This window comes from Heptranchias perlo, chromosome 10 (genome assembly GCF_035084215.1).
Source record: "Heptranchias perlo isolate sHepPer1 chromosome 10, sHepPer1.hap1, whole genome shotgun sequence".
Lineage (NCBI taxonomy): Eukaryota > Metazoa > Chordata > Chondrichthyes > Hexanchiformes > Hexanchidae > Heptranchias > Heptranchias perlo.
In genome coordinates, this window is record NC_090334.1 from 14545653 (window position 1) to 14571786 (window position 26134).

Genomic DNA, 26134 nt, shown 5'->3' on the forward strand with positions numbered 1-26134 from the left:
CCAGCCAAGAGTTACTGGGCCGAGATGCCCTGTAAATCTGCAGCACTAGCCCCACCATCTCACCCTGAGTGAGGGCAGGGCAAGGTACAGGGCACGGGGACAGGGTTAGGATGAGGTGATGTGACTCCCGGATGATTTTGAACGCGAGGGAATAGCCCAGTGCCAAACACCCATGTCCCGAGGGGGCGGGCGGGCGGGCGAGCAAGCTGAGGGTTCCTGCTGTCCTTCAACCTGCTTTGCTTAATCGACGGCAAGTCCTTATCAGCAGCGGGTCTCGATAACTGCTCTTACACAATGATGTCTTTGTAAATGGTGCGTGCGACAGTTTAGCCCTGCGGTGACTGCTCCTGTCTGCGTGTCTTGTCTGTGTTTACAGGCTGCTCTATATTTAGGGGCTGAGTCATCGCTGCAGCTGCCAGCATGACTCGCCCCAGACTACCCACGCTACCTTGCTTCCACATCGGTGTGTGTGTGTGTGTGTGTGTGTGTGTGTGCAGGGGCACTGCTCCTGGTGGAGATACACGCCCGGCGGGGGGGAGGTTTTGAGGGGCAATCCGGAGGACTCCCCTCACTGCAAGCTCGGGATCGTCAGTGAATGCTCCAGTCCAAATGTCTTGCTGATTGATTTTTCCCTCCCCTCTGCGTGCTGAGCCAGGACCCGTGCTGTGTCCTGGATTGACCTCCAATGTAGACGCCTCCCATCACACAGCAGGGTCCTGCAGGCAGTGCCACCCTTTAACTCTTCAGCTCCTTGACACCACTAAAGGGCTGCAGTTTGGAGATTGCTGCTCCGAGCCACAGTTGTACCTTCCTGCAGCTCTGCTCATCACCAGAGGAGGGGAGGGGGAGAGAGGGGGTGAGGGGCATGGCTTGGGAGGGGAGGGGATGGGGAGAGGGGGAGGGAGGGGCATGGTTTGGGAGGGGAGGGAGTGGGATGCCCGGGATGGGGAGAGATGGGAGGGGCATGATCGGGGGAGGGGAGGAGGAGAGGGGAGGGGAAGGAATATAAGGATGGCGAGAAGGGGAGGGATGGGGAAGAGGAGATGGAGTGGTGGGGAGGATGGGGAGGGTGGAGCGGCCAGGGAGAGGGGAGTTGTGGGGAGGATGGGGAGGGGGAATGCCAAGGGGAGAAAAAGGGAGTGATCAGGGGAAGGGGAGGGGGAAGGAGGTAGGATGGTGAGGGGGAATGGGATGGAATGGGGAGGAGGAATGGGATGGGGAGGAGGAATGGGATGGAATGGGGAGGAGGAATGGCGGCTCCTGTCACTGTGTCAGCCTCTGTTTAAAACATTTTGTAAGGCAGTGTGGTCTTTTCTCGCTGCCCTACAGTTGAGCTGGGGCTCGTGTTCTGGGTCTATGCCCTAGGCTGGGACCCTTGACCACGTCTGCAGTGTACCTCGGGAATTCGAGCACAGCACTGCCCACTGTTCTCTACCCATTAACCCTGTGATTTCCAGAAACGTGTGGCCAATAGGAGAGACGCCTCACCAGTGGAGCAAACTCAGAAAACCACCCCCCAGTTTTGGTGGAGTGCAATTTGTTTGGCAGCAACAGCCCCTTTGGCACCTGGCTGCAAGAGGGTTCTCCATGTGCGATTTTACACAGTGAATGCCAGCAGGCTATTCGGCAGCAGAGCCCTCACAAGTGCACTTTTGCATGAATATTTTGGTTCCGTCTTTCAGATAAGACGATAAACTGAGGCCCCATCTGCCCCCGCAAGTGTATGTAAAAGATCCCTGGCACTCTTTTGAAGAAGAGCAGGGGTGTTCTCCCCAGTGTTCTGGCCAATATTTATTCCTCAACCAACATCACTAAAATAGATTATCTGGTTATTATCATATTGCTGTTTGTGGGACCTTGCTGTGTGCAAATTGGCTGCTGCATTTCCTACATTACAACAGTGACTGCACCTCAAAAGTACTTTGAGTGTGGCTCATGTAATCCATGTGGTGACTAGCACTGTGACCGTGGCCAGTGTGACGCATGTGGTGACTAGCACCATGACCATAGCTAGTGTGACACAAGTGGTGACTAACGTGACCGTGGCTAGTGTGGCGCATGTGGTAACTAGCACCATGAGCGTGGCTAGTGTGACACGTGGTGGCTATCCCTGTGACCGTGGCCAGTGTGACATGTGATGACTAGCATTGTGACTATGGCTGGTGTGAAACATGAGATAGTGGATGCATTGGTTGTAATCTTCCAGAATTCACTAGATTCTGGAAAGGTCCCAGCGGATTGGAAAACTGCAAAGGGAGTGAGACAAAAAGCAGGTAATTATAGACCAATTAGCCTAACATCTGTCATTGGGAAAATGCTAGAATCGATTATTAAGGAAGTAGTAGCAGGACATTTGGAGAATTGTAATACAATCAAGGAGGGTCAACATGGTTTTATGAAGGGGAAATCATGTCTGACAAATTTATTAGAGTTCTTTGAGGAAGTAACGGGCAGGGTGGATAAAGGGGAACCAATGGATACAGTATATTTGGATTTCCAAAAGGCATTCGATAAGGTGCCACATAAAAGATTACTGCACAAGATAAGAGCTCATGGTGTTGAGGGTCATATACTGGTATGGATAGAGAATTGGCTAACTAACAGAAAACAAAGAGTCGGGATAAAAGGGTCATTTTGAAAATGGCAATCTGTAACTAGTGGGGTGCCGCAGGGATCAGTGCTGGGGCCTCAACTATTTACAATATATATCAATGACTCGGATGAAGGAACAGAGTGTCTTGTGGCCAAATTTGCTGATGATACAAAGATAGGTGGAAAAGCAAGTTGCGATGAGGACACAAAGTGTCTGCAAAGGGATATTGACAGGTTAAACAAATGGGCAAAATTTTGGCAGATGGAATATAATGTGGGAAAATGTGAAGTCATCCACTTTGGGAGGAAAAATAAAAAAGCAAAATATTATTTGAATGGAGAAATACTACAAAATGCTGCGGTACAGAGGGATCTGGGTGTCTTCGTACATGAAACACAAAAAAGTCAACATACAGGTGCAGCAGGTAATCCGGAAGGCAAACGGAATATTGGCCTTTATTTCTAGGGGGATGGAGTATAAAAGCAGGGAAGTCATGCTACAACTGTACAAAGTGCTGGTGAGACCACACCTGGAGTACTACGTACAGTTCTGGTGCCCTTATTTAAGGAAGGACATACTTGCATTGGAGGCAGTTCAGAGAAGGTTCACTAGGTTGATTCCGGGTATGGAAGGGTTGTCTCATGAGGAAAGATTGAACAGGTTGGGTCTCTACTCATTGGAGTTTAGAAGAATGAGAGGAAATCTTATTGAAACATATAAGATTCTGAGGGGACTCGATAGGGTAGATGCTGAGAGGATGTTCCCCCCCCCCCCATGGGGAATCTAAAACTAGGGGGCATAGTCTCAGAATAAGGGGTCGCCCGTTTAAGACGGAAATGAGGAGGAATTTCTTCTCCCAGAGGGTCGTGAATCTTTGGAATTCTTTACCCCAAAAAGCTGTGGAGTCTGAGTCATTGAATACATTCAAGGCTGAGTTAGACAAATTTTTGATCAGCAAGGGAGTCAAAGAATATGGGGAAAGGGCAGGAAAGTGGAGTTGAGGTAAAAATCAGATCAGTCATGATCTCATTAAATGGCGGAGCAGGCTCGAGGGGCCGAATGGCCTACTCCTGCTCCTATCTCTTATGGTCTTATGTGGAGACGAGCACATTCACCGCAGCTAGTGTGGCACATGCCATGGTCAGCACTATGACTGTGGCGAGTGTGAATCATGTGGTGACTATAGCTGTGACCGTGGCCAGTGAGACACATGTGGTGGCCAGCTGTGATTATGGCTATTGTGACATATATGGTGACTATTCCTGTGACCGTGGCTAGTGTGAAACATGTGGAGACTAGCACAGTGACCATGACTAGTGTGACACAAGCGGTGGCCAGCACTATGACTGTGGCTAGTGTGACACATGTGGTGACTAGCGCTGTAATCGGGGCTAGTGTGACAGATGTGGTGACTAGCGCTGTAATCGGGGCTAGTGTGACAGATGTGGTGACTAGCGCTGTAATCGGGGCTAGTGTGACAGATGTGGTGACTAGCGCTGTAATCGGGGCTAGTGTGACAGATGTGGTGACTAGCGCTGTAATCGGGGCTAGTGTGACAGATGTGGTGACTAGCGCTGTAATCAGGGCTAGTGTGACAGATGTGGTGACAGATGTGGCACACATGCGGCGGTCAGGACTGTGTCTGTGGCTAGTGTGACGCATGTGGTGACAAGCAGTGTGACAGTGGCTAGTGTGACATGTGATGACGAGCACCGTGAACTTGGCTAGTGTGACAGGTATGGTGACTAGCACCATGACCGTGGCCAGTGTAACACATGTGACTAGCGCTGTGACTGTGGCTACTGTAACACATGGTGGTGACTAGCACAGTGAACATGGGTACTGTGACTCATGTGGTGACTAGTGCTGTGACCGGGGCTAGTGTAACACATATGGTAACTAGCACTTTGACTGTGGCTAGTGTGACACATGAGGTGACGAGCATGGTGCCCTTGACTAGTGTGTCGCATGTGGTGACAAGCACAGTGACCATGGCTAGTGTGACATGTGGTGACTAGCACTGTGACCGTAGTTAATGTGAAAGCAGAAAAAGTATGATGAACCCATCTTTTATTGTAATAGACAGCAAAGGCGATCTTAATTCTTTGCAAACAATTTCTGCGAGCGTTCCAGTCCCACTTGTAAGGAAGTGGTTGTTGCTTTTTAATCAAAGTCTGCTTGCTGCTTGAAGTGATCTCATTGCTCTATTGTGCCTGGGCTGCAGAGGGTTGGAATGGTTGTCAGTGGTGCGTAGCACCTGTAATAGTGTTGTCAGTCTGAAAGTTGAGCATTTGTGCACATAATACTTTCACTGTGTGCCTTATCTCCGCAAAGAAAGCCTCCGATAGTGTTTTGGCCTCAGGGCTCTGCTGAAGGGCAAACGGTGACTCCTCCCCTCTTGTGTAGCTGGCTCTGGCTGTCTGAGCATCTGCAGGCCTGTTAACCCTTTGCTTCCCGAAGGGACGTATTGAGCCCTGAATTGTGAAGCCGTAAACTTGAGCTCATCCAAAATCCTGCTGCCCGTTTCATAACCCGCACCAATGCCCGTTCACCCATCACCCCATGCTCTCTGACCTACTCTCTGACCTACGTTGGCCTCCAGTCTGGCAATGCACAAATCGCATCATTTATACGGTCTGGGGATGAAATTGGTCCTCACCAATGGGCTCCTAGCGATCCCGCCTCCCCGGGTTCCATTTCCTCGTATCCCACGTTCCCAGTTTCCTTCATTCAGTTGGCATCTCTGTCTGAGCTGTCGAGCAGAATGCCAGTTTTGCCCTCTCCCCTCTGCACTGACCCTGTGCCACTCCCCTGTACCCAGCCAAATAGCCTTTCTTCACGTACGCACCCAGGCAGAGAGTGGCAGCGGGCCGTACGACGGTTGTCGATGTCCCGGATGAACCCACAAGCTGTCTGACCCCTCACCCCCTCACCTCCCCCCCACCCCCCCCCCCCCCGCCCCCGCCACCGATGCCCACCCACATGTGCGTTTCAACAGAGGGTGCTGGAGAGTAAACAGGTGTGGGAAATCTGGCTGACTTGTCCTGTGCCGAGCCCAGGGACACCTGGGCTGAGGTCAGCTGACTGAGCTCAGGCTTGGGATTGAACCCGGGGTAGGGTTGCCAACCCTCCAGGCTTGCCCTGGAGTCTCCAGGAATTGAAGATGAAAGGGGCATTACAAGAATTATGTTTTTTTCATATTCTTTGAACACTTTTTCTTAATAGTTATAGAAATATTGGAAATAGGGAAAAAAGGCTGTCTGACTGTGCAGGGCTGTTGGAGGCAGGAGGTCATGTGATGAAACCTCCAGGAATGCGCCCAACCAGAGTTGGCAACCCCAACCTGGGGCCTTCTGGCCTGTATAGATGTGAGGCTCTGGAGGAACTGAATTGTCTTGTGCTGAGCCCAGGGGAACTGATTGACCTGAGGACCTTTTAGTCTGTGCAGATGTGAGGCACTGGAGGGGCTATCGACATCCCACTTGACAGGCCTGAGGCAAATCGTAGCACTCCCTCCCGCTAACTTGGGAGAGAGCAGGGATTGTCCCTTCCCGCTTCGCGTGGCTAAGTATCCGGGTGGTGTATTTACCCACAGAATCATCATCTTGTGCTGAGACCAGCTGACTGAGCACAGACGTGTGATTGAACCCGACGGCAGCCTTCTGGTCTGTACAGATGTGGGCCACTGGAGGAGCTATTGACATCCTGTTTGACAGTTACGCTTGGAATCCTCCTAAATGTCATTTGATTTTATCTCTACGAACTAAACTTCACACTGCTTGGGCCTTGCTTCAGCAGGGCTGCCAACCTTCCAGCATTGTCCTGGAGTCTCCAGGAATTAAAGATTAATCTTCAGGATACTGCTGCGAGCAATCCAGGAGAATAATTATAGGGGCATTAAACAAAATTGTATTTTTTTTATCATTTACTTTGACACTTTCAGTTATTAGTTACAGATGGGGGAAAAAAAGGCTGTTTGACTAACAGTCAAGATTAATTCAATCGGTTAACAAAGAGTCTGTTTGCTTTCCAACTAAATATTGGGAAGGCCGAAGCCATTGTCTTCGGTCCCCACAACAAATTCCGTTCCTTAGCCACCGACTCCAACCCTCTCCCTGGCCACTGTCTGAAGCTGAACCAGACCATTTGCAACTGTGCTGCTCATATCCTAACTCAATCTACACTGACTCCCGATCTGGCCTCGATTTTTAAGATTCTCATTCTTGTTTTCGAATCCCTCCATGGCCTCGCCCCTCCCTACTTCTGCAACCTCCTCCAGCCCTACAACCCTCCGATTTGTGCGTTCCTCCAATTCTGGCCTCTTGTGCATCCCTGATTTGAATCGCTGCATCATTGGCGGCCGTGCTTTCAGCTGACTAGGCCCCAAGCTCTAGAATTTCCTGCCTACACCTCTCCGCCTCTCCACCTCTCTCTCGCCTCCTTTTAAGATGCTCTTTAAAACCTATCTCTTTTGTCCGAATATCTCCTTATGTAGCTCGGTGCCAAATTTTGTTTGATAACCATCTTATGAAGCACCTTAGGATGTTTTACTATGTTAAAGGTGCTATATAAATGCAAGTTGATGTTGTTTCCAGTTGGCGTGGGATGGAGCAATGGTGGGAGTGTAGGAGCGGGACAGTTTGAGGCGGGAGTTCATGTGATGAAATCTCCAGGAATATACCCAACCAATGCTAAGCCTCTGAAGGCCTTTGTATCCAATCCCAGCCTCAGTCATGCTATGGTTTGACGTTAACAGGGACTTTTGATTTAGAGGAGAGAGCTGTCCAGAATTTCTCCCTGTTGAGGTGTTGAGATGAACAACATTGAGTTTGTTGTGACTGCTAAATGTTTTGTAACACTATCACAGAGGTTAGCTCAGGGCAACACTCGGCTCCAGGCCAAGTGTCGAAAGAATCAGGTTTCTGGTTGAGCTGGTGATTTCCTTCGGTATTATCATTGAATCACACAGTGCAGGAGGAGGCCTTTTTATCCCAATTGTGCCTGTGCTGACTCTTTGAAAGATCTGTCCAATTAGTCCCATTCCCCAACTCTTTCCCCATAGCCCTGCAAATTTTTCTCCTTCAAGTTTATATCCAATTCCCTTTTGAAAGTTATTATTGAATCTGCTTCCACTGTTTCAGGCAGTGCATTCCAGATCATAACAACTCACTGCATAAAAAAAATTCTCCTCATCTCCCTTGTGGCTCTTTTGCCAATTAACTTAAATCTGTGTCCTCTGGTTACTGACTCTCCTGCCAGTAGAATCAGTTTCTCCTTATTTAATCTATCAAAACCTCTCATGGTTTTGAACACCTCTATTAAATCTCCCCTTAACCTGCTCCTCTCTAAGGAGAACAATCCCAGCTTCTCTAGTCTCTCCACAAAGCTCAATTGGAGCAAAGTACTTTGTTAAATGAACTCATAATTCCTTTTTATTTTACTATTTTTGTTGTTACTATTTTCCCCTTGCGATTCTCTCCCCTCTTCAGAAGCCTTTTGGCTGGACATAAGATTTCACTGGTGCCCCTCCACTGCCCTCCTTACCCCACCCCAAGCGGCTATCTTTCACGCGGGAGCCTTGACACTGAGCGCTGGAAGCTACTCGACCAAGGCAGTCATCACCGCTGTACCCAATCCTACCCTCACCCGATGTTCACACACCTGCTCCTTCCATCAGGGGTAGCAGTGCACACCCCGACTTAGTTTTTTTTTCTCTCTCATCTCGCTCCCTAGCCCAGACGTTTGAGGCCAAATTGTAGCACTCCCTCCAGCTGGCCCGGCTGTGGTCAGCTAACTCGGGGACAGAGCAGGGATTGAACCTTGGCCCTTATGCTCTGTGTGGCTCAGTGTCACCTCCCAAACCCGCGACCTCCACCACCTAGAACCATCACCTCCAAATTCCCCTCCAAGTCACACACCATCCCGACTTGGAAATATATCGCCGTTCCTTCATCGTCGCTGGGTCAAAATCCTGGAACTCCCTTCCTAACAGCACTGTGGGAGAACCTTCACCACACGGACTGCAGCGGTTCAAGAAGGCGGCTCACCACCACCTTCTCAAGGGCAATTAGGGATGGGCAATAAATGCCGGCCTCGCCAGTGACGCACATGTCCCAAGAATTAATTTTATAAAGTACTCGGGTGGTGTATCTTACGCACAGTATCGTCAGAGGCCGTCTTGAGTTGCTGACTTTAACAAGTTCAAACCCGTGGGGTCAAAGCTTGTCATGATTTTTTTAACACAAACGCTGGCAAACCGGTGGAAGGGCACGCGTAGAATGGACTAATGGAAGTGTTCTCACTCACGAGTTGTACAGTTAGCCTCGTGCTTTGTCTGGTAATGAGCCATACAGGTCAATGAGGTCACGGGTTTGATCCCTGATATGCAGAGTTAGGTGCTCACAGCTGGGGCTGGAGTCAACGCTACAGGTGGCCTCAGTGCACTTGGGCTGGGGAGAGGAAAAATCGGCAGAGCTCCTCGTTCCTGATGTCTAACCTTCTTCTTGAACCGCTGCAGTCTGTGTGGTGAAGGTTCTCCCACAGTGCTGTTAGGAAGGGAGTTCGAGGATTTTGACCCAGCGACGATGAAGGAACGGCGATATATTTCCAAGTCGGGATGGTGTGTGACTTGGAGGGGAATTTGGAGGTGATGGTGTTTCCATGCACTTGCTGCCCTTGTCCTTCTAGGTGGTGGAGGTCGCGGGTTTGGGAGGTGACACTGAGCCACACATTATGTACATGTGTATATATATGTGTGTGTGTGTATGTATGTGAGTGTGTATATGTGAGTATGAGTGTGTGTATATATATATGTGTGTGTGTGTATATGTGAGTGTGTATATATATGTGTGTGTATATGTGAGTGTGTATATATATGTGTGTGTATATGTGAGTGTGTATATATCTGTGTGTGTATATGTGAGTGTATATATATATGTGTGTGTATATGTGAGTGTGTATATGTGAGTGTGTATATATCTGTGTGTGTATATGTGAGTGTGTATATATCTGTGTGTGTATATGTGAGTGTGTATATATATGTGTGTGTATATGTGAGTGTGTATATATATGTGTGTGTATATGTGAGTGTGTATATATATGTGTGTGTATATGTGAGTGTGTATATATCTGTGTGTGTATATGTGAGTGTGTATATATATGTGTGTGTATATGTGAGTGTGTATATATATGTGAGTGTGTATATATATGTGTGTGTGTGTATATGTGAGTGTGTATATATCTGTGTGTGTATATATCTGTGTGTGTATATGTGAGTGTGTATATATATGTGTGTGTATATGTGAGTGTGTATATATATGTGTGTGTATATGTGAGTGTGTATATATATGTGTGTGTATATGTGAGTGTGTATATATCTGTGTGTGTATATGTGAGTGTGTATATATATATGTGTGTGTATATGTGAGTGTGTATATGTGAGTGTGTATATATCTGTGTGTGTATATGTGAGTGTGTATATATATGTGTGTGTATATGTGAGTGTGTATATATATGTGTGTGTATATGTGAGTGTGTATATATATGTGTGTGTATATGTGAGTGTGTATATATATGTGTGTGTATATGTGAGTGTGTATATATATGTGTGTGTATATGTGAGTGTGTATATATCTGTGTGTGTATATGTGAGTGTGTATATATATATGTGTGTGTATATGTGAGTGTGTATATGTGAGTGTGTATATATCTGTGTGTGTATATGTGAGTGTGTATATATATGTGTGTGTATATGTGAGTGTGTATATATATGTGTGTGTATATGTGAGTGTGTATATATCTGTGTGTGTATATGTGAGTGTGTATATATATGTGTGTGTATATGTGAGTGTGTATATATATGTGTGTGTGTGTATATGTGTGTGTGTGTATATGTGAGTGTGTATATATCTGTGTGTGTATATATCTGTGTGTGTATATGTGAGTGTGTATATATATGTGTGTGTATATGTGAGTGTGTATATATATGTGTGTGTATATGTGACTGAATGAATGGCCATCAACACTCAGTGTGTGGAATGACTGACCGCCCCTCCCCCATCCCCCCCTGCAACCACACCCAACCTGTGACGATTGGAGGACTCCCAAAATAAAATGATATTAGTACTTCACCATGTCGTGTTGCGTTTAAAACAAATGTAGTTCAAAAGCTGCTGTAAGCACTGTGCAATTACAGGTCTCTGTTCTGTTATATGTCAAGGGGCTGGGTTCTAAGCTTTGCGATTTCTCTAAAAGGACTTTATTCTTCTTCCACAGCGTAACAGGAATGAAAACCATGCAGACCAGCCCTTCTGGTGGAGGCTTCTTGTCCTCCTCTTTGCCTTCATCTTTGACCCAGAAGAGAATGTGGAGGCGGCAGGTCAAAGGTGAGGTCCAATCGCCCCCTCCCCTCTCTACTGTGCAACCATACATTAGAGTGCACTGCGAATAGCACTAAACAAGAAAACAAAAGGGTTTGAAGATACACACCGCTGGTCGGATGGTGTTACCTTTTTTTATAGATATATATATATATATATATATATATACAGTGGAAATGTAGCATTATTTCCCACAGTAGAAACTGTTGCTGTTCGCTATCACGTGCTCGCCATCTGCCAGCAGTGCCTTTTCCTCCAAAGGCTGGACTCCTGAAACGCCTCTCAACTCTGCAAAGAATGTGTTCTGCTCCTCCATCTCTGTTCCTCCCGCGCCTCAGAAAAAACCCACAAAAGCACAGCGGCAAGAAGAAGAAGAAAAAAAAACCAAGATGGAGACATCTTGCCACTCATTGACCCATCAAAGTCATACCAAAGAGTCTTTAGTACTTGAGCAAAGCAAGTGTCACTGGATCCTCAACGCTGGTTGCGTGCGATCCTTTGGAGGTTTAACCTGTGTCTTATTTCCCTCCCTCCGCCCCCCCCCCCCCCCACCCCCTCCCCAAGTGACCGCTCCAGGAACTGGATGATTCTTACCGCAAGGACCAAGATTGAGTTGCCTTGAATATTTCTACCCACTCATCCACAGAGACCACTGTCGGGCACCCATAGTCCTTCTGCTGAAAACTTCGATGGTTGATGGTTTATTTAGGATACTACATTCTGACCACTTTTGGGATTATAGCTTTGTTGAGTAAGTGTTGGCACTCAAACCCAAAGTATCCTCTCTCCAGCAAGCCAATGGTCGTAGACTCTCCACATAGGCCCAAACAGAGGCTCAGGCTTCATTTCTGGGAGGTTTCCTTTTCCCTTCACTTTTGGATAAACATGAAAATAATTGCATCATTTTCCTGATTTTTGTTTTAGTCATATAGGGAAGAGAACGTGGTGTGGAGGGAGGAGAGAGAACGAGAATCAGAGAGCAGAAATTGTATGTTCATCCCTGACCGTTCAACCTCTCTCCCTCTCTGGCCAGGATGAATTCGATGGACCTAGAATCATACAGCACAGAAGGAGGCCTTTCGGCCCATCATGCCTGTGCTGGCTCTTTGAAAGAGCTATCCAATCAGTCCCACTCCCCTGCCCTTTCCCCATAGTCCTGCAAATGTTCCTTTTCAAGTATTTATCCAATTCCCTTTTGAAAGTTACTATTGAATCTGCTTCCCCCACCCTTTCAGGCAGTGCATTCCAGATCATAACAACTCGCTGCGTTTAAAAAAAAAAATCTCCCCAGCTCCCCTCTGGTTCTTTTGCCAATTATCTTAAATCTGTGTCCTCTGGTTGCTGACCCTCCTGCCAGTGGAAACAGTTTCTCCTTATTTGCTTTATCAAAGCTCGTCATAATTTCAAACACCTCTATTAAATCTCCCCTTATTCACCATTTCAGAGGTTGCTGACCTTCTGGGCTTTAATTCATGGCCGTTGCTTGTATTGTGCAGTTGGCCACTGTACAGAAACTGCTGTCAGTTCTTTACATCAATTGGCACTGAATCAGCAACCTCACAAAGAGGTACCACAAAAATAAAGAGTGCGGGAAAAGGAAACGGCAGATTAAGGGGTGCACCTCTAAGGTTGGAGGTCAAGGCACATTGTCAAGGTAACACAGGGAGAACTTCTGAAGCATTTGTACCAGTAGGTGTGATGGGATTGTAGCATCCAGTGCAGAAGGATATCCATTGATGATCGTGCTGGACATACTCTGGGGTTGTGTGCCAATTAAGGGGTTGCAGGATGAATCTGTCAGCTTTGAAACCTTTAGAGAATTGGAGCTAGATGCCATAGATTGGCACATGAGTTTGGCCAGATCCAGCTTTATCTGCTGCAGGTCCAAGCTCTGGCTAACTGGTGTTGCCAATCACTGGAGGCAAACATAGCTTCCAGGGAGATGCTAATTTCGGCATTCAATCCAGCTCTGGACAAAATCACTCCCCATTCAGATCCTTCAGCAAGAGCATTTATTTACTTTTTCTTTCTCTCTCTCTGCTAGTTTTCTCTCCTTTATTGACAGTCTCGACTGCTTGGTGGGAGTACAGTTCCACAGGCATTGGCCAGTACTTCACCTCAACACTCATTATTCACGTGAGTTTTCTCAGGTTAGTCAGCTGTGGCACCATAGCCAAGCTGGATCCTGACTCACCCAACACTCACCTCCAGCGGGCCTTGCTTTATAGCGGCCAGGAGCTGGAACCCTGCATTAATTTCTCCTCCCTAGCCAAGGGACAGTAAAGCTGAGATCAGCTAACACATTTTAGGCAGAGATTGAACCTGAGACTTTAAGGGGCTTCGCTACTGACTGGATTAATTCGCTGAGCTACTGGAAGAGAATCTAGAGTTCTTACAGACCCCCTCCAGTGTGGTAAAGGGCTGCTATTTCTATGATGTCTGTGCACTGATGGTGATCTTAGATTGTTGGAGCCTAAACCTAATCCTCAGGTCGCTGCACAGCGCTCTCCATTCCCAATGAACATTGAAAACTGATCGGAGGTTGATTACTGATGCCAACTTGTGCCCATTGTGCCACAGGGCGTCTTTTATATGGTGCCGGGAGAGATCTCCAGTGTACAGGCCCGGTGGAATGGTTAGAATATCCAGGCGTGGCCTGTGCTCTTGGTCCCTGTTGGTTTGAGGAGATACACCGTGGGTGTCTTGAGGCCCCCAACCACCCGTGTGACCACTCCTGTAAATGGGCCCACGTTAATTAACGAAACATCAACCTAAAGCATCCCATTTCTGACACCAAGCCATTGAAGTCTACGAGGTGGCGCTGAAAAGCCCCTTTCCACAGGGACCTATCTAGGACCATGAACACGTGCAGTTACTGAAGGAGTCCTGAGTTTACAACTGAACTCAATGAGAAATTGACTGATGGCAGCAATAGACTCAGCGAGGGAGTGGTACTGAAGCTATACCGGCAGCATGAGGGATCGCGCCAGCAATGGATGAATTCCTAAACGAGACCCTTCGATGCAACTGGTCACGTGACACCGTTCTTTGGCTTCAATATCCCAGCAAGCATTCGTAGCCTCGGTCCCGTGTCGCTATGAGCCCCCCGCCCCCGTCTCCTAAGCTCATACCCTGTGCTGAGCCCGGCTGCATCGAAAATGGTAAAACAATACATATAGTTCTCAAAATCTGGGACCAGATTTCCAGGGGTGTAAGGCGCTGGAATTCAGGTGGTGTTGCAAATCCTGTTGCAGTCGAATTCCAGCCCAGTAAATTCCAGCTATCCATTGATCTCAATTTGGCATTGCCAGTATCATACCAATGCCATACTCCTGGAGGAGGCTGGTGGTAATAGACATGTACAATGTGCCAATTGGTCTGGTGGGTTTGGTAATGCCCAGTCACTAATGCAGATGCCTTCCTCTCTCACTCTTTCCACAACCTATTGTAGAACAGTATGCTTAGCCTAAAGAAACTATAGGCTTCATGGGGTGACTCCTGTAGTATGTGTCTTCTCTTTGTGTCACATGTTACCAGAGGTAGCCAATAGGAATGTGAGGATTTGATTACAGACTTCCTGTGGGACCTGCCGACTCCCAGGAGGGTAAAGGTCAAGTGATAAGGTTGGGATTTTTTTTTGTGAGGGGGGAGGGGGAAAAATTGGTAGTGAAAATGTTTCACTAAAGATGGCTCCATGAGGTTCCGTATTTTCTCAATATCTTCTCATGTGGGAGTGCGTGACGCCAGAAGAGATTGTCCGAACAGTTATTTGACTGTAACATAGCCGTTGCCATAGGAGAGCGGCCATGGCAACCACACTTAACAACACACACGACACGATGGGTGTATTCTCCTCTCTTGGTATAAAGTAGGGGAAGTTCTTTCATTAAACTGCCGTCATAAAGCGGCCTAGTGAAAGAGTTTAGTTTCAACCTTACACACACACACAATAAAGTTAGTTTGAATATACATAAGGCTGAGTTGGATTGTATGTAGGGCAGGCCCTGGTGCGTCATTGGTTAAAACGTGAGGGAATTTGTCAGTCCTGTGCCCTATCCTGTCAGCCCCCATCTTCCCCTTTAGGTCATTGTTGCATCACACAGGTTTTTGAAGGAATGCCACTACTTTCATGGTATATGAGAGCACTGTTTTGTTTTATTTTAGTGTTGGAAGGTTAAGGGGAAAAAAAGAAATTCTGAAGTAATCTTAAAATTAGAAGCAGGCCATTCAGGAGTCAAATCAGGAAGCACTTATTCACACAAAGGATAGTAGAAATCTGGAACTCTCTCCCTCCCAAAAGGCTAGGGATGCTGGGACATTTGGAGCTTTCAAGACTGAGATCGATAGATTTTTGCTAGGTAAGGGTATCAAGGGAAATGGAGCAAAGGCGGATAAATGGGGTTGAGGTGCAGATCGGCCATGATTTAATTGAATTGCACAGAAACAGGCCATTCGGCCCAACTGATCTATCGCTGTGTTTATGCTCCACACGAGCCTCCTCCCTCCCTACTTCATCTAACCCTATCGACATATCCTTCTATTCCTTTCTCCCTCATCTACATATCTAGCTGCCCCTTAAATGCATCTATGCTAGTCCTCTCACCTGCTCCTTGTGGTAGCGAGTTTCACATTCTCATCACTCTCTGAGTAAAGAAGCTTCTCCGGAATTCATTATTGGATTTATTGGTGACTATCTTATATTTATGGCCCCTAGTTTTGGACTCCCCCACAAGTAGAAACATCTTCTCTGAGTCTACTCTATCGAACCCCTTCACAATTCTAAAAACCTCTATCAGGTGAAACCTTAGTCTTCACCTTTCCAGAGAATGGTGGAGCAGGCCTGAGGGGCTGAATGGCCTCCCTCTGTTCCTAATGTTCCTATGCTACTAGATAAAAGCAGAAAAAGGCTAGAAATATACAGCAGAGCCCTTCAGAGCCAGAATAAGACAGGTTAACAATCGGGTTTTGAGCCTTTATCAGAGCGGTCTCTGCCAGCTCTAATGAAGAGCCTCAATGCGACACGTTAACCCGTCTTTTCTTCTTCCAGATGCTGACTGGCCTGCCCTGTCCTCTCCCAGCATCTTCCCTTTTTACATTAGTACAAAGAATGAAAAACTTGTATTTATATAGCGCCTTTCACAACCTCACGTCATCTCAAACGGCTTTACAGCCAATTAAGTATTTTTTGAAGTGTAGTCACTGTTGGAATGTAGGAAACACAGCAGCCAATTTGCGCACAGCAAGATCTCACAAACAGCAATGAGACAATGTGTTTTAGTGATGTTGGTTGTGGGATAAATATTGGCCAGGGCAGCAGGGAGAACTCCCCTGCTCTTCTTCAAATAGTGCCATGGGATCTTTTACATCCACCCGAGAGGGCAGACGGGGCCTTGGTTTAACGTCTCATCTGAAAGGCGGCACCTCTGACACTGCAGCACTTCCTCAGCACTGCACTGGAGTGTCAGCTTGGATTATGGGATCAAATCTCTGGAGTGGGACTTGAGCCCACGACCTCCTGTCTCAGAGAGGCGAGAATGATATCCACTGAGCCACAGCTGACTCACAATGTGCATGGACCTGGTTCCACAGGAGGCAGTGGAGTATCTAACACCCAGCCCAGCAGAGTCTGACCCTGCTGAGTTACTCTGCGGCCCTGGAAGATGTGGGCACGGCCCCGTGCCCCAGGCCCTAGGCCCACTCTGCCGGAATGACCTCTGTACCCGAAGCCTTCTCCAGGCTGAAGGTTGTAAACACTGAGAAAACTCTGAAGGTGGCTGGTGATAAGATACACACTGGCCGTGCGGGTTCCTGCAGAACTGTGGAGCCTGAAAGCAGCCTCTTGGTATCCAGCTCGCACAGAGCCTGTAATTATCGAGGCCCCTTCGTGACCTCAGGAAATGAATGTCTGGCCTCTCGATGCTGGTGCCAGGGCTCATTGCTTTCCCTGTTGCCTCCTTTTTGTATTCAAACTAATTTTAATTTCCTGCCCGAAGGTCAGCAAGCTCACTGTCACTTAAACGTGGTGTCAGCCACTGTTAATTCTCTTAGAAAAATTAATAATATATGTATTTATATAGCACTTTATCATGCCAGCCTTGGCTCAGTGGGTAGCACTCTCACCCCTGAGTCAGAAGGTCATGGGTTCTAAGCCCCACTCCATGGGCTTGAGCACAAAATCTCAGCTGACACTCCCAGTGCACAGAGGGAGTGCCGCACTGTTGGAGGTGTCGTCTGTCGGATGAGATGTTAAACTGAGGCCCCGTCTGCCCTCTCAGGTGGATGTAAAAGATCCCACGGTACTATTCGAAGAAGAGCTGAGGAGTTCTCCCTGGTGTCCTGGCCAATATTTATCCCCCAATCAACATTACTAAAAACAGATCATTTGGTCATTTGTCTTAGTGCTGTTTGTGGGATCTTGCTGTGCGCAAATTGGCTGCCCTGTTGCCCTACGTTACAACAGTGACTACACTTCAAAATTACTTCATTGGCTGTGAAGTGCTTTGGGAAGTCCTGAGGTCGTGAATGGCTCGATATAAATGTAAGACCCTTTTTTTTAAAGGGACTTAGGGCATCTGGAATGCGGGGGACGGACTTAGAAGCCAATGTTCTCAGATCTGGTGCTCAAAGTCTACACTCTTCATCCAGAAGCTTCTCTTGGAAGACTTCCCTGAAGGAGAAAAGGCTTTACTGAATGACTAGAGTAGTCTTGTACTCCACCATTGAATTGGTTTTACTGCTGAAGCTCTAATAACTGTTACTATGACGCCCCTCTTCTTCAGAGTGATAACAGCAATGCGCGTTAACATCCCACAATACATGTTTACCTTTTATTTCCCCTCCCTTCCCTCCAATTTTCTCCTCTCTTCCTAAAAGCGCCAACTCTTGTTGGGATCCCAGGTGCCTGCGGCGGTCCCTTTGGTACCTCGAGCAAGTGGCCATTTTTTCCCCACCCCATGTACAACTCTGGACAGTGAATGTGAGTGGGCTATCCAACTGTGGAAGGCATCGCAGCTGTGCCCTCCCCTGTACTGACCAAATTCTTCTGCTCCCTGGCCCAAAGTGGCTGAGATCAATTGTAACATCCCACCTACTGCCCCATCAAAGGAACTTTGTTTACCTTTTCTTTTGTTGACTTACTTTAGTTCCACCACCCTGGATAATAACACTTGGCTGATTGGGAGAATAGATGAGGGGTGGGGGGGGAGAGGAATAAAGGAAAGGGGGAGGGGTGGGCAGATGTTGCCAATGCTATGTGGTATCGGCCACCAGCTGCAGACTCGCCTGAGATGGGTTTTTTCCCACCCCAGCATTACCAGTTCCTTGAACTTCCACATGTATGGTCTGCTGATATGTGACCTCTAACCCTTAACCTGTAGCCCAACTGAGCAGCGTGCCACTATATCATATTTGGCGGAATTGGCCCACCAGTAAGAGATTAAAGAGCTTTGAATTAAACATTAATTATCTGCTAGCTGCTTATTCAGGTGACTTATAGTTGGTTATTATATCATCAGTCAAGGGAACTGAGAGCTCAACTTGGTGTAATTATCCTGCCCTCAATTCAGGTGCAGGCTAATCCCACTGTGGTGATGCTCCTCCTTCTGTTATATTTGCAACAATATCTTTCAATTGTTGTTCGAGTAAATCAAAAGGTTTTAGTGAAGGAAGAGGAGGAAAGATCTAATGAAAGGCTCCAGATATTTTAATTAGTAGGCCTTGGACCGGTGCAGCAGGAAGCAGTAACTCTGAGCTGCTTCCTTGCCACTGAAGCTTGCCAGTCGCAATTAATGCTACAACCTGAGTTTTTCGACTCACGCTACCTCTCGCACGCACTTGCTCCATCTTTGTCTGTCATCTGGTTTCTCTTTCTCGTATTCCCCCCCCCTTTCCCTGTCCAGTTCTCTTTTGTGTCTCGCCAGGACTCTTTCTTGCTCTCTCATCCTATCTGTTTCTTGCTTCTCTGTCCTGTGTGTTTGTGTTTATGTCTCATTCATTCACTCTACCTTTCTCCCATTTGTTCTCTCTGCATTCCTCCCTCTCACTTTCTCTCTCCCGTTCGTTCTCTATCTCCAGTTCTCCCTCTCCCGTCTATTTTTTCTCTCCCACCTTTTTCTCCTTCTCACTCTCGCGTTCTTCTTTCTCAATCTCTCGTTATTCTTTCTCGATCTCTCTCTCTCGTTCTTCTTTCTCTATCTTACTCCTTCCCTCTCTCCCCCCATCCTTTCTTAAAACAGCCTTCACTTGACGACTGCAGTTGAATGTGCTGAAGATTGATATTGATTCTTGGACTTGGAGCAGCAAGGTGGCTGCGGCCTTTTGTACAAATCACTGTTAGAGTGCTCAGTCTTACTGCTTTGGATAGTGCAGCAGGTTTAGGGAATGTGAATGGCAAAAACTGTGCACACAGATTGAGCTGCAGATCAGCCATGATCTAATTGAAAGGTAGAGCAGGCCCGAGCGACTGAATGGCCAACTCCTGTTCCTAATGTTCCTATGTTACCTTTCATTCAGAATTGGCCAAAACCCTTGAGATTATTTTTTATTTATTTTCCCCATATCCTTTGAAAAAGGGCGAGAAAGTGGAGTTGAGGTAAAAATCAGATCAGCCATGATCTCATTAAATGGCGGAGCAAGCTCGCGGGGCCGAATGGCCTACTCCTGCTCCTATCTCTTATGCTCTTATGGTCTTAGTCTCGATGTGCAGAAAGCCTTGCAGTGTCATCTTTTAGAAGAAAGGAAGTAGCCCAGTGATAATGGGCTGCAAGGGAAAGCAGGCCAAGTGATGATGCAGTGAGCTGATGATTGGTCACCCTGTCGCCACAGCGATGACATCTCAAGATGTCCCTTCTTTGAATGCGCTGCGATGAGTACCAACCGTCAGGAATGGTGGCACCTCCTGTCGCCAACATTCCCGATTTTAACGATTTATTGTTTTACTCTACTGCTTTAATTTGTGCATCATGCAAGTTATCACAATAGTGCAAAAACCAGTGGATCGCTAGTAAAATCTCAAGTGGTGCCAACACTGGTGTCCAGATATGAAGCATTTTGTTTGGACTATTCTTGATATATGAATTTTAACGCATATGAATTTAGCAAAGTGTGCCTATGTAGATAGAATTTTTCTTTAATTGAGATACCTTGGGGCAAGCCTACGGTCAAAGTAGAGTTAGGTTGAAAAGATTATCAAACAGAAGGCCTAGGGTTGCTAACTCTGGCACATGACCTCCCGCCTCTAACAGCACTGCCCCCACGCTCCCGCAATTGGTCATCAGACACGTCCATCCTCACGATGCTCCGCCCCCCCCCCCACGCTCCCGCAATTGGTCATCAGACACGTCCATCCTTACGATGCTCCGCCCCCCCCCCCCCACGCTCCCACCATTGGTCATCAGACACGTCCATCCTTACGATGCTCCGCCCCCCCCCCCCCACGCTCCCACCATTGGTCATCAGACACGTCCATCCTTACGATGCTCCGCCCCCCCCACGCTCCCACCATTGGTCATCAGACACGTCCATCCTCAGGATGCCCCGCCCTCCTACGGCCAAATGGAAAGTGAACAGACTCTTTGTTACCCAATTGGACGATTCTTAACTGTCAGTCAAAGAGCCTTTCTCCCGCCCCCCCATCGCCACTATTTTAATAATTAATAAATGAAAGTGTTCAAAGAAAAATTTAAAAAGCATAGACTTTAATTTTTATGGCCCCTATGATTTTTCTCCTGGGTTTGCTCACGGCAGTGTCCGGGAGATTCATCTTTAATTCCTGGAGACTCCAGGAGAACTCTGGTGGGTTGGCAACCCTAAGAAGATCAGGTAAATGGAGTAGTGATGAGATTACTCTAAGCTAGGTGCCAAGCTTGGTTTTGAAAGATAAGGAGGAAGGGAAGACCCGAGGGAGATGAGGAGTTCCACAGCTTTGAGGTCCCGTGAAAGAATGATTAAGACTGTGCAATGAGGCTTATTGGCGACAGTGAGAATGTAGGGGTAAAGAAGGATATGTGGAATGTAGTAACTATAGCGCAGTTATTGTGACCCAACTCCCCAGAACAGATGCAGATAGACTGACATGCATATACTCACATGTATACATATTCATACAGGTGAATGGAGCCATCGTTTTAGTGAATCGTTTTATGGTTTCACCTTAAAAAAAAAAGCCCCTTCAAGGGAGGAAAACAACTCTTAAGTGACCGCAAGCTACTTGACCCTTCTGCGACTCTGAGCGAAGAGTTGCAACGTTTGCACGGGAGGAATGGGAAGCGATGGAACTTGCTCGTGGTTTTTACCGTTCGGGTGCGTTTTGTGGGTGCAGCCTTTTTCACAAAAACAATGAAACGTTTCCTGCAATCTTTGAACGCTGAGCCAGCTAACACAGAAAGACTGCCTTGGGAATGGACAACTGATAAGCAACTGCACAGATGCTCATCACTGCTACATCAGACTGTGAGAGGTGCAAGGGACTCCCGTTTGTTTCTGTAATTTATTCTGTATAATTTATTTTGTGTATTACTGGTCTTGTCTGGTTTTTCTAGTGTGCAATTTCTTTGCGTTTCATTGGGGCGGCTGTGCCAGCTCAATTGGAACAGGACAATTTGATTACATACTGAAACTGGCACCTTAGGAGTTGTGATGTGGAGATGCCGGTGATGGACTGGGGTTAACAATTGTAAACAATTTTACAACACCAAGTTATAGTCCAACGATTTTATTTTTAATCCCACAAGCTTTCGGGGGCTTTCCCCTTCCTCAGGCGGTTACCTTAGGAGTTGGCAGAGGGGGAGGAGTGCCCAGGGATCAGAACTAGCCATTGTCATAATACAGATATGGCGATTATACGTTGGACGAGTATTGTTTTCTCTCTGACGACACAGTCGTAAACCTGATGTCGTAACAGCTCGCGTGACGTCTTAAAAGAGATGGAATTGCCTTCATCGAGTGCTGAGACGTCACCGTCCAAGTCTCCACACACCCACTGCTGTCTCTTCACCTATGACGTGCTGAATGGCTGTCCAGTTTTGGAGAAGGACATTGAGAGTCCTCAGGTGGGCTTTTACTGCTGGTTTCAGAAAATCAGGAGGGCGGGAAGAGCTACGTAACCTACTTTGTAGTATTCCCTCCTCTTCCCCGGTTAATCAATACATTCACAGAAGAGTGGAGTATGATCTCGATGACTAATTTTCATCAGGACTCTGTTTAGATTGGGCTAATGCAGAACGGAAGTGAAAGGCAAAAGGTGCTTGGTTCAACACTTCGAGCAGGTACTTATGTATCAACTCTCCAATCAGCAGAACTCAAAACAAACCTTCCTGATACCAAGTCTCTCCCAAAGGAGCCTGTCTGCTCTCCAAAGTTTCATACCGATCGGCTGATTCTAACTTGCACGGTGACCTTACAATTGGTGGTTTGTCCAGCAGCCACCGGAGCTCGATGTGGATCTCCCACCAGGACCATCTCCAGATCTGTGAACTTGTAGATGTCACCATCACGTCTCAAGGCGAGCGTAGTTTTAGGACGAACTTGGATGGGCGGGTGGACACCTCAGTTTGGACATAACTTGCATTGCGAGTTCCTGGGTGCCATTTTTTTGTTGTTGTATATCTTTGCAAATCCGCCTCTCTTCCATGTGGGAATTTCTTAATCAAACTACTTACCCGTCGACTACTTAAAGGCTGTTGGTCAAAGCCAGCCCAGGGACGGCTAATGCAGGCCAGGCTGTCGCTGAAAGACAGTCAAATGGGCCTTCTCACGTCGTCTGTAAGGCCTCAGCACGAAAGTGCACCTTATTCAGACCTCTCTCAGGGGAATTATATTAAGTAGTGTTGTTTAGGGGGGAGGGGGAGGGTTGGGGAGGGTTCACAGTTACTGCACCTACTTGACAGTGTTTAGATAGTGACTGATAATGTACATAGGCTAAAAAAATCATTCCATATAAAACACACAAAAAATGGGGCAAGTTTAAAGGTCACATACAAAGAATATTGCTCATGTCTCCTCAGACCAGTTAACTGCATAATCGAAACATCTGATCCAGTTGGGGTGAGCAAGGCCTGCATTTAAATGCCCATCCCTAGTTGTTCTGAGAAGGTGCTGGTAGGCCTTTTTCTTGAATTGCTGGTTTGGTATAACTGAGTGGCTTGCTAAGTCACTCCACAGGGCAGTTAAGAGTCAACTGGATAGCCTGTATGCCAAGTATTAAATGAGATGGATGGAGAGGGAGCACGTTATTGGGTTAAGGATGATGGTGCAAAAGCGGTTACGACACCATCTTGAAGTAATTGGATTAAGATTTGCAGAGGGCGATACAACCAAACTTCAGACTCCTATTTCCATTCCTCTCATGACTGTTATGTCCCATGAGTTTTGGTTCCTCTTGTTCAAACATGGAGAAGGTGGCATCACCTTGTGATTAAGTAGGCGTCTCATACGATGTGCCACCGCAGTGAGGGGCCTGATTAACGGAGCATTTAAAAAAAAATTAATTCTCAGGATGTGGGCATCGCTGGCAAGGCCAGCAGTTAATTACCCATCCCTAGCTGCTCTGAGAAGTGGTGGTGGGCTGCCTTCTTGAACCACCGGTTTGACACAACTGAGTGGCTTGCTAAGTCACTCCAGAGGGCAGTTAAGAGTCAACCATGTTGGTGCAGGATCTTGCCCTCAGCTGTTTAGCTTGGCAATCTTGTTTAGGATGTTCCTCCCCTCATTTTAAGGTGCTTGCCCATCTTTGGATAGGATTCCATAGGGCCATGACCACCCCTCTGGTTCTTCATACAGGTGCACAGTCTTCACACATGGACCTTGAGCTCCAGTGGGCTATTGGAGTATGATGGGGAACTGATCCCAGTCAACTGAATAGCAATCAGCAAAAAGGAACCATGGCTGATTTATCCTGATACCAATTATATTACCCCTTGCTACCATTCTGGCTTAGAGCAGCGACACAGTCAGGAGGTCGAAACCATGCTTTGCCTGATTTGCATTGCTCAGCTCCAATTTAGGCAATGCTTCTACCCATCATTGAGGGGAAGCTCCATCTTGGCAGTCATCATAGAACAATGGACCATAGGACTTGCATGAAGGAAAGACCTGTTGTACACAGCTAATAACGGTTGTAGAATGTACAACACATGGGACCTCCCCCCACACCCCCCAGCATTGTAGGGATCTTTGTATGTGATCTTTAAGTGACAAGGGTGCTGACTCCATTACACGGGTTCACTCAAAGTCATTGGTTTATGGTTGGGCACAGCTCTCCCATCACATTTGAGAAGGCTTCAGACTGTAATGTTAGATCAGGGGCAGAGGGAAGGGGCATAAAATATAAACACGCACTGGAATGTCATTTTTGTATTATTGTATAATTAATTTTTTCTTCCCTTTTCATCCCTTGGCCTTTTAAAAGAAAGGCAGTTGTTCAGAGTGATTTTGTGCTTTGTGGGTTTTTAGCTTGTCTGCTTCTGTGTCCAAAGACATCTGTGACTACTGAGGAGATGTTCTCTAGAGTTAAACTCGATACATAAAAAAAATTCTCATCTCATTAATTAAATAATTAATCATTAATGGAGATTAGTCTTTAATTCCCGGAGACTCCAGGGTTGGCAACTTAAGCTGGAGTCAGATGTGTGAGCAATGCTGAGGCAAAGATGGTGTAGGGATAACCCTTCTCTCACCTCCCCCCACCCCCACCTCCACTACACAGGATTGTAGACAAGATAGTGAGTATTATCGCATCCTCCAGTATCAGACTGATTGACAACTTGTAAAGACAGAGGTCATCGGGGTTAAGAACATGAGGAGGCCATTCAGCCCCTTGAGCCTGTTCCGCCATTCAATTAGATCAAGGCTGATCTATATCTTAACTCCATCTACCCGTCTTGGTTCCGTAACCCTTAATACCCTTGCCTATCAATCCCAGTCTTGAAATTTTCAATTGAACTAGCCTCAACAGCTTTGACAGATGTGGTTTCCATCCTTTACATGAAATTAAAATTAAGAGTTGTTTCTAGGAGTTAAGAGATTGGGAACAGAAGCAGATACATGAAGTTACAACCTGTCAAAGACTGATCCGGTTGCATGCTATTCAGGGCAGTAAATGGATGTTAATGAATAACAATCTAGCAAATTAGGCACGTGGCAGACTCCTGCCTCCACACACGGGGAAACACAGAGCGGAGCTCCTTGTGTTAACATAACACAATATGTCCCCACACGACCGACTCAGCGATAGCTGGCAAATGGGCTTCCGTGTATGTGTGCTTATTTTAATTTGAATCTCTAGTTTCCCAGCTAACAATCCATTCAATGCTGGAACTGCTCAAAACTTGTCCTTTTGTTTTTTGTACATATATATTTTTTCACAAAAAGTAAAACCAAAGTCTTGAAAACTACACAATCCCAGTCAACAATGGACAAGAGACCCAGTGATTATGTAGCACGGTTTAGAACAAACTTATTGGGTATTGTGTATGTTATTGAGACACTAGGGGAAGTGCACTCAGTAACTGTAAATAGTTGAAAATGGGAGCTGATTTTCTACTCGTGCAATATGGCTGTATATTGAAGCTTGGCTCCTCGTGTTTCTCCTTCATACGCTTATGGGTTCAGTTTTATGTTTGTAAAGTATTTGTAAACTTTTGTTTCTAATAAAATCAACTGAAGAATAATGTTTAATGTTGTCCTGTTGTCTTGTCACAATCCCCACTGATGACTGGAAGGTTTTTTTCCTCCCATTGACTATGAACGGTGAGGATGTTTCAGCTGCACAAGATTTCCTTGTGCATTCTTCAGTGTTTAAATTCATGAGGATTTCAAATTCTCATCCTCATGTTCAAATCCCAACATTGACTCGCCCCTCCCTATCTTTGTAACCTCCTCCAACCCTACAACCCTCCAAGGTCTCTGCGTTCCTCCAATTCTGGCCTCTTGCATATTGCCAATTTCCATTGGCCCACCATTGGCGGCCATGCTTTCAACTGCCTGGGCCCGAAGCTGTGGAATTCCCTCCCTAAATCTCTCCACCTCTCTCTACTTTTCTCTCTTCCTTTAAGTCACTGCTTAAAACCTACCTCTTTGACCAAGCTTCTGGTCACCTGTCCTAATATCTCTTTACTTGGCTCGGTGTCAAATTTTGTCTGCTGATGCTCCTGTGGAGTGCCTTGGG

The 26134-nt window shown here is 46.7% G+C and overlaps 1 protein-coding gene across 1 annotated transcript in view; it reads left to right on the plus strand.

Moving 5' to 3' along the window:
- The window catches only part of LOC137326296 (bcl-2-modifying factor-like), a 67858-nt gene extending 42221 nt beyond the window's left edge, over positions 1-25637 (plus strand). Inside the window, exons 4-5 of the mRNA XM_067991247.1 lie at positions 10868-10977; positions 21078-25637. Coding sequence (XP_067847348.1) covers positions 10868-10977; positions 21078-21081 — 114 coding nt within the window. The 3' untranslated portion in view covers positions 21082-25637. The remainder of the gene's footprint in view (positions 1-10867; positions 10978-21077) is intronic.
- Positions 25638-26134: the final 497 nt, after the last annotated feature.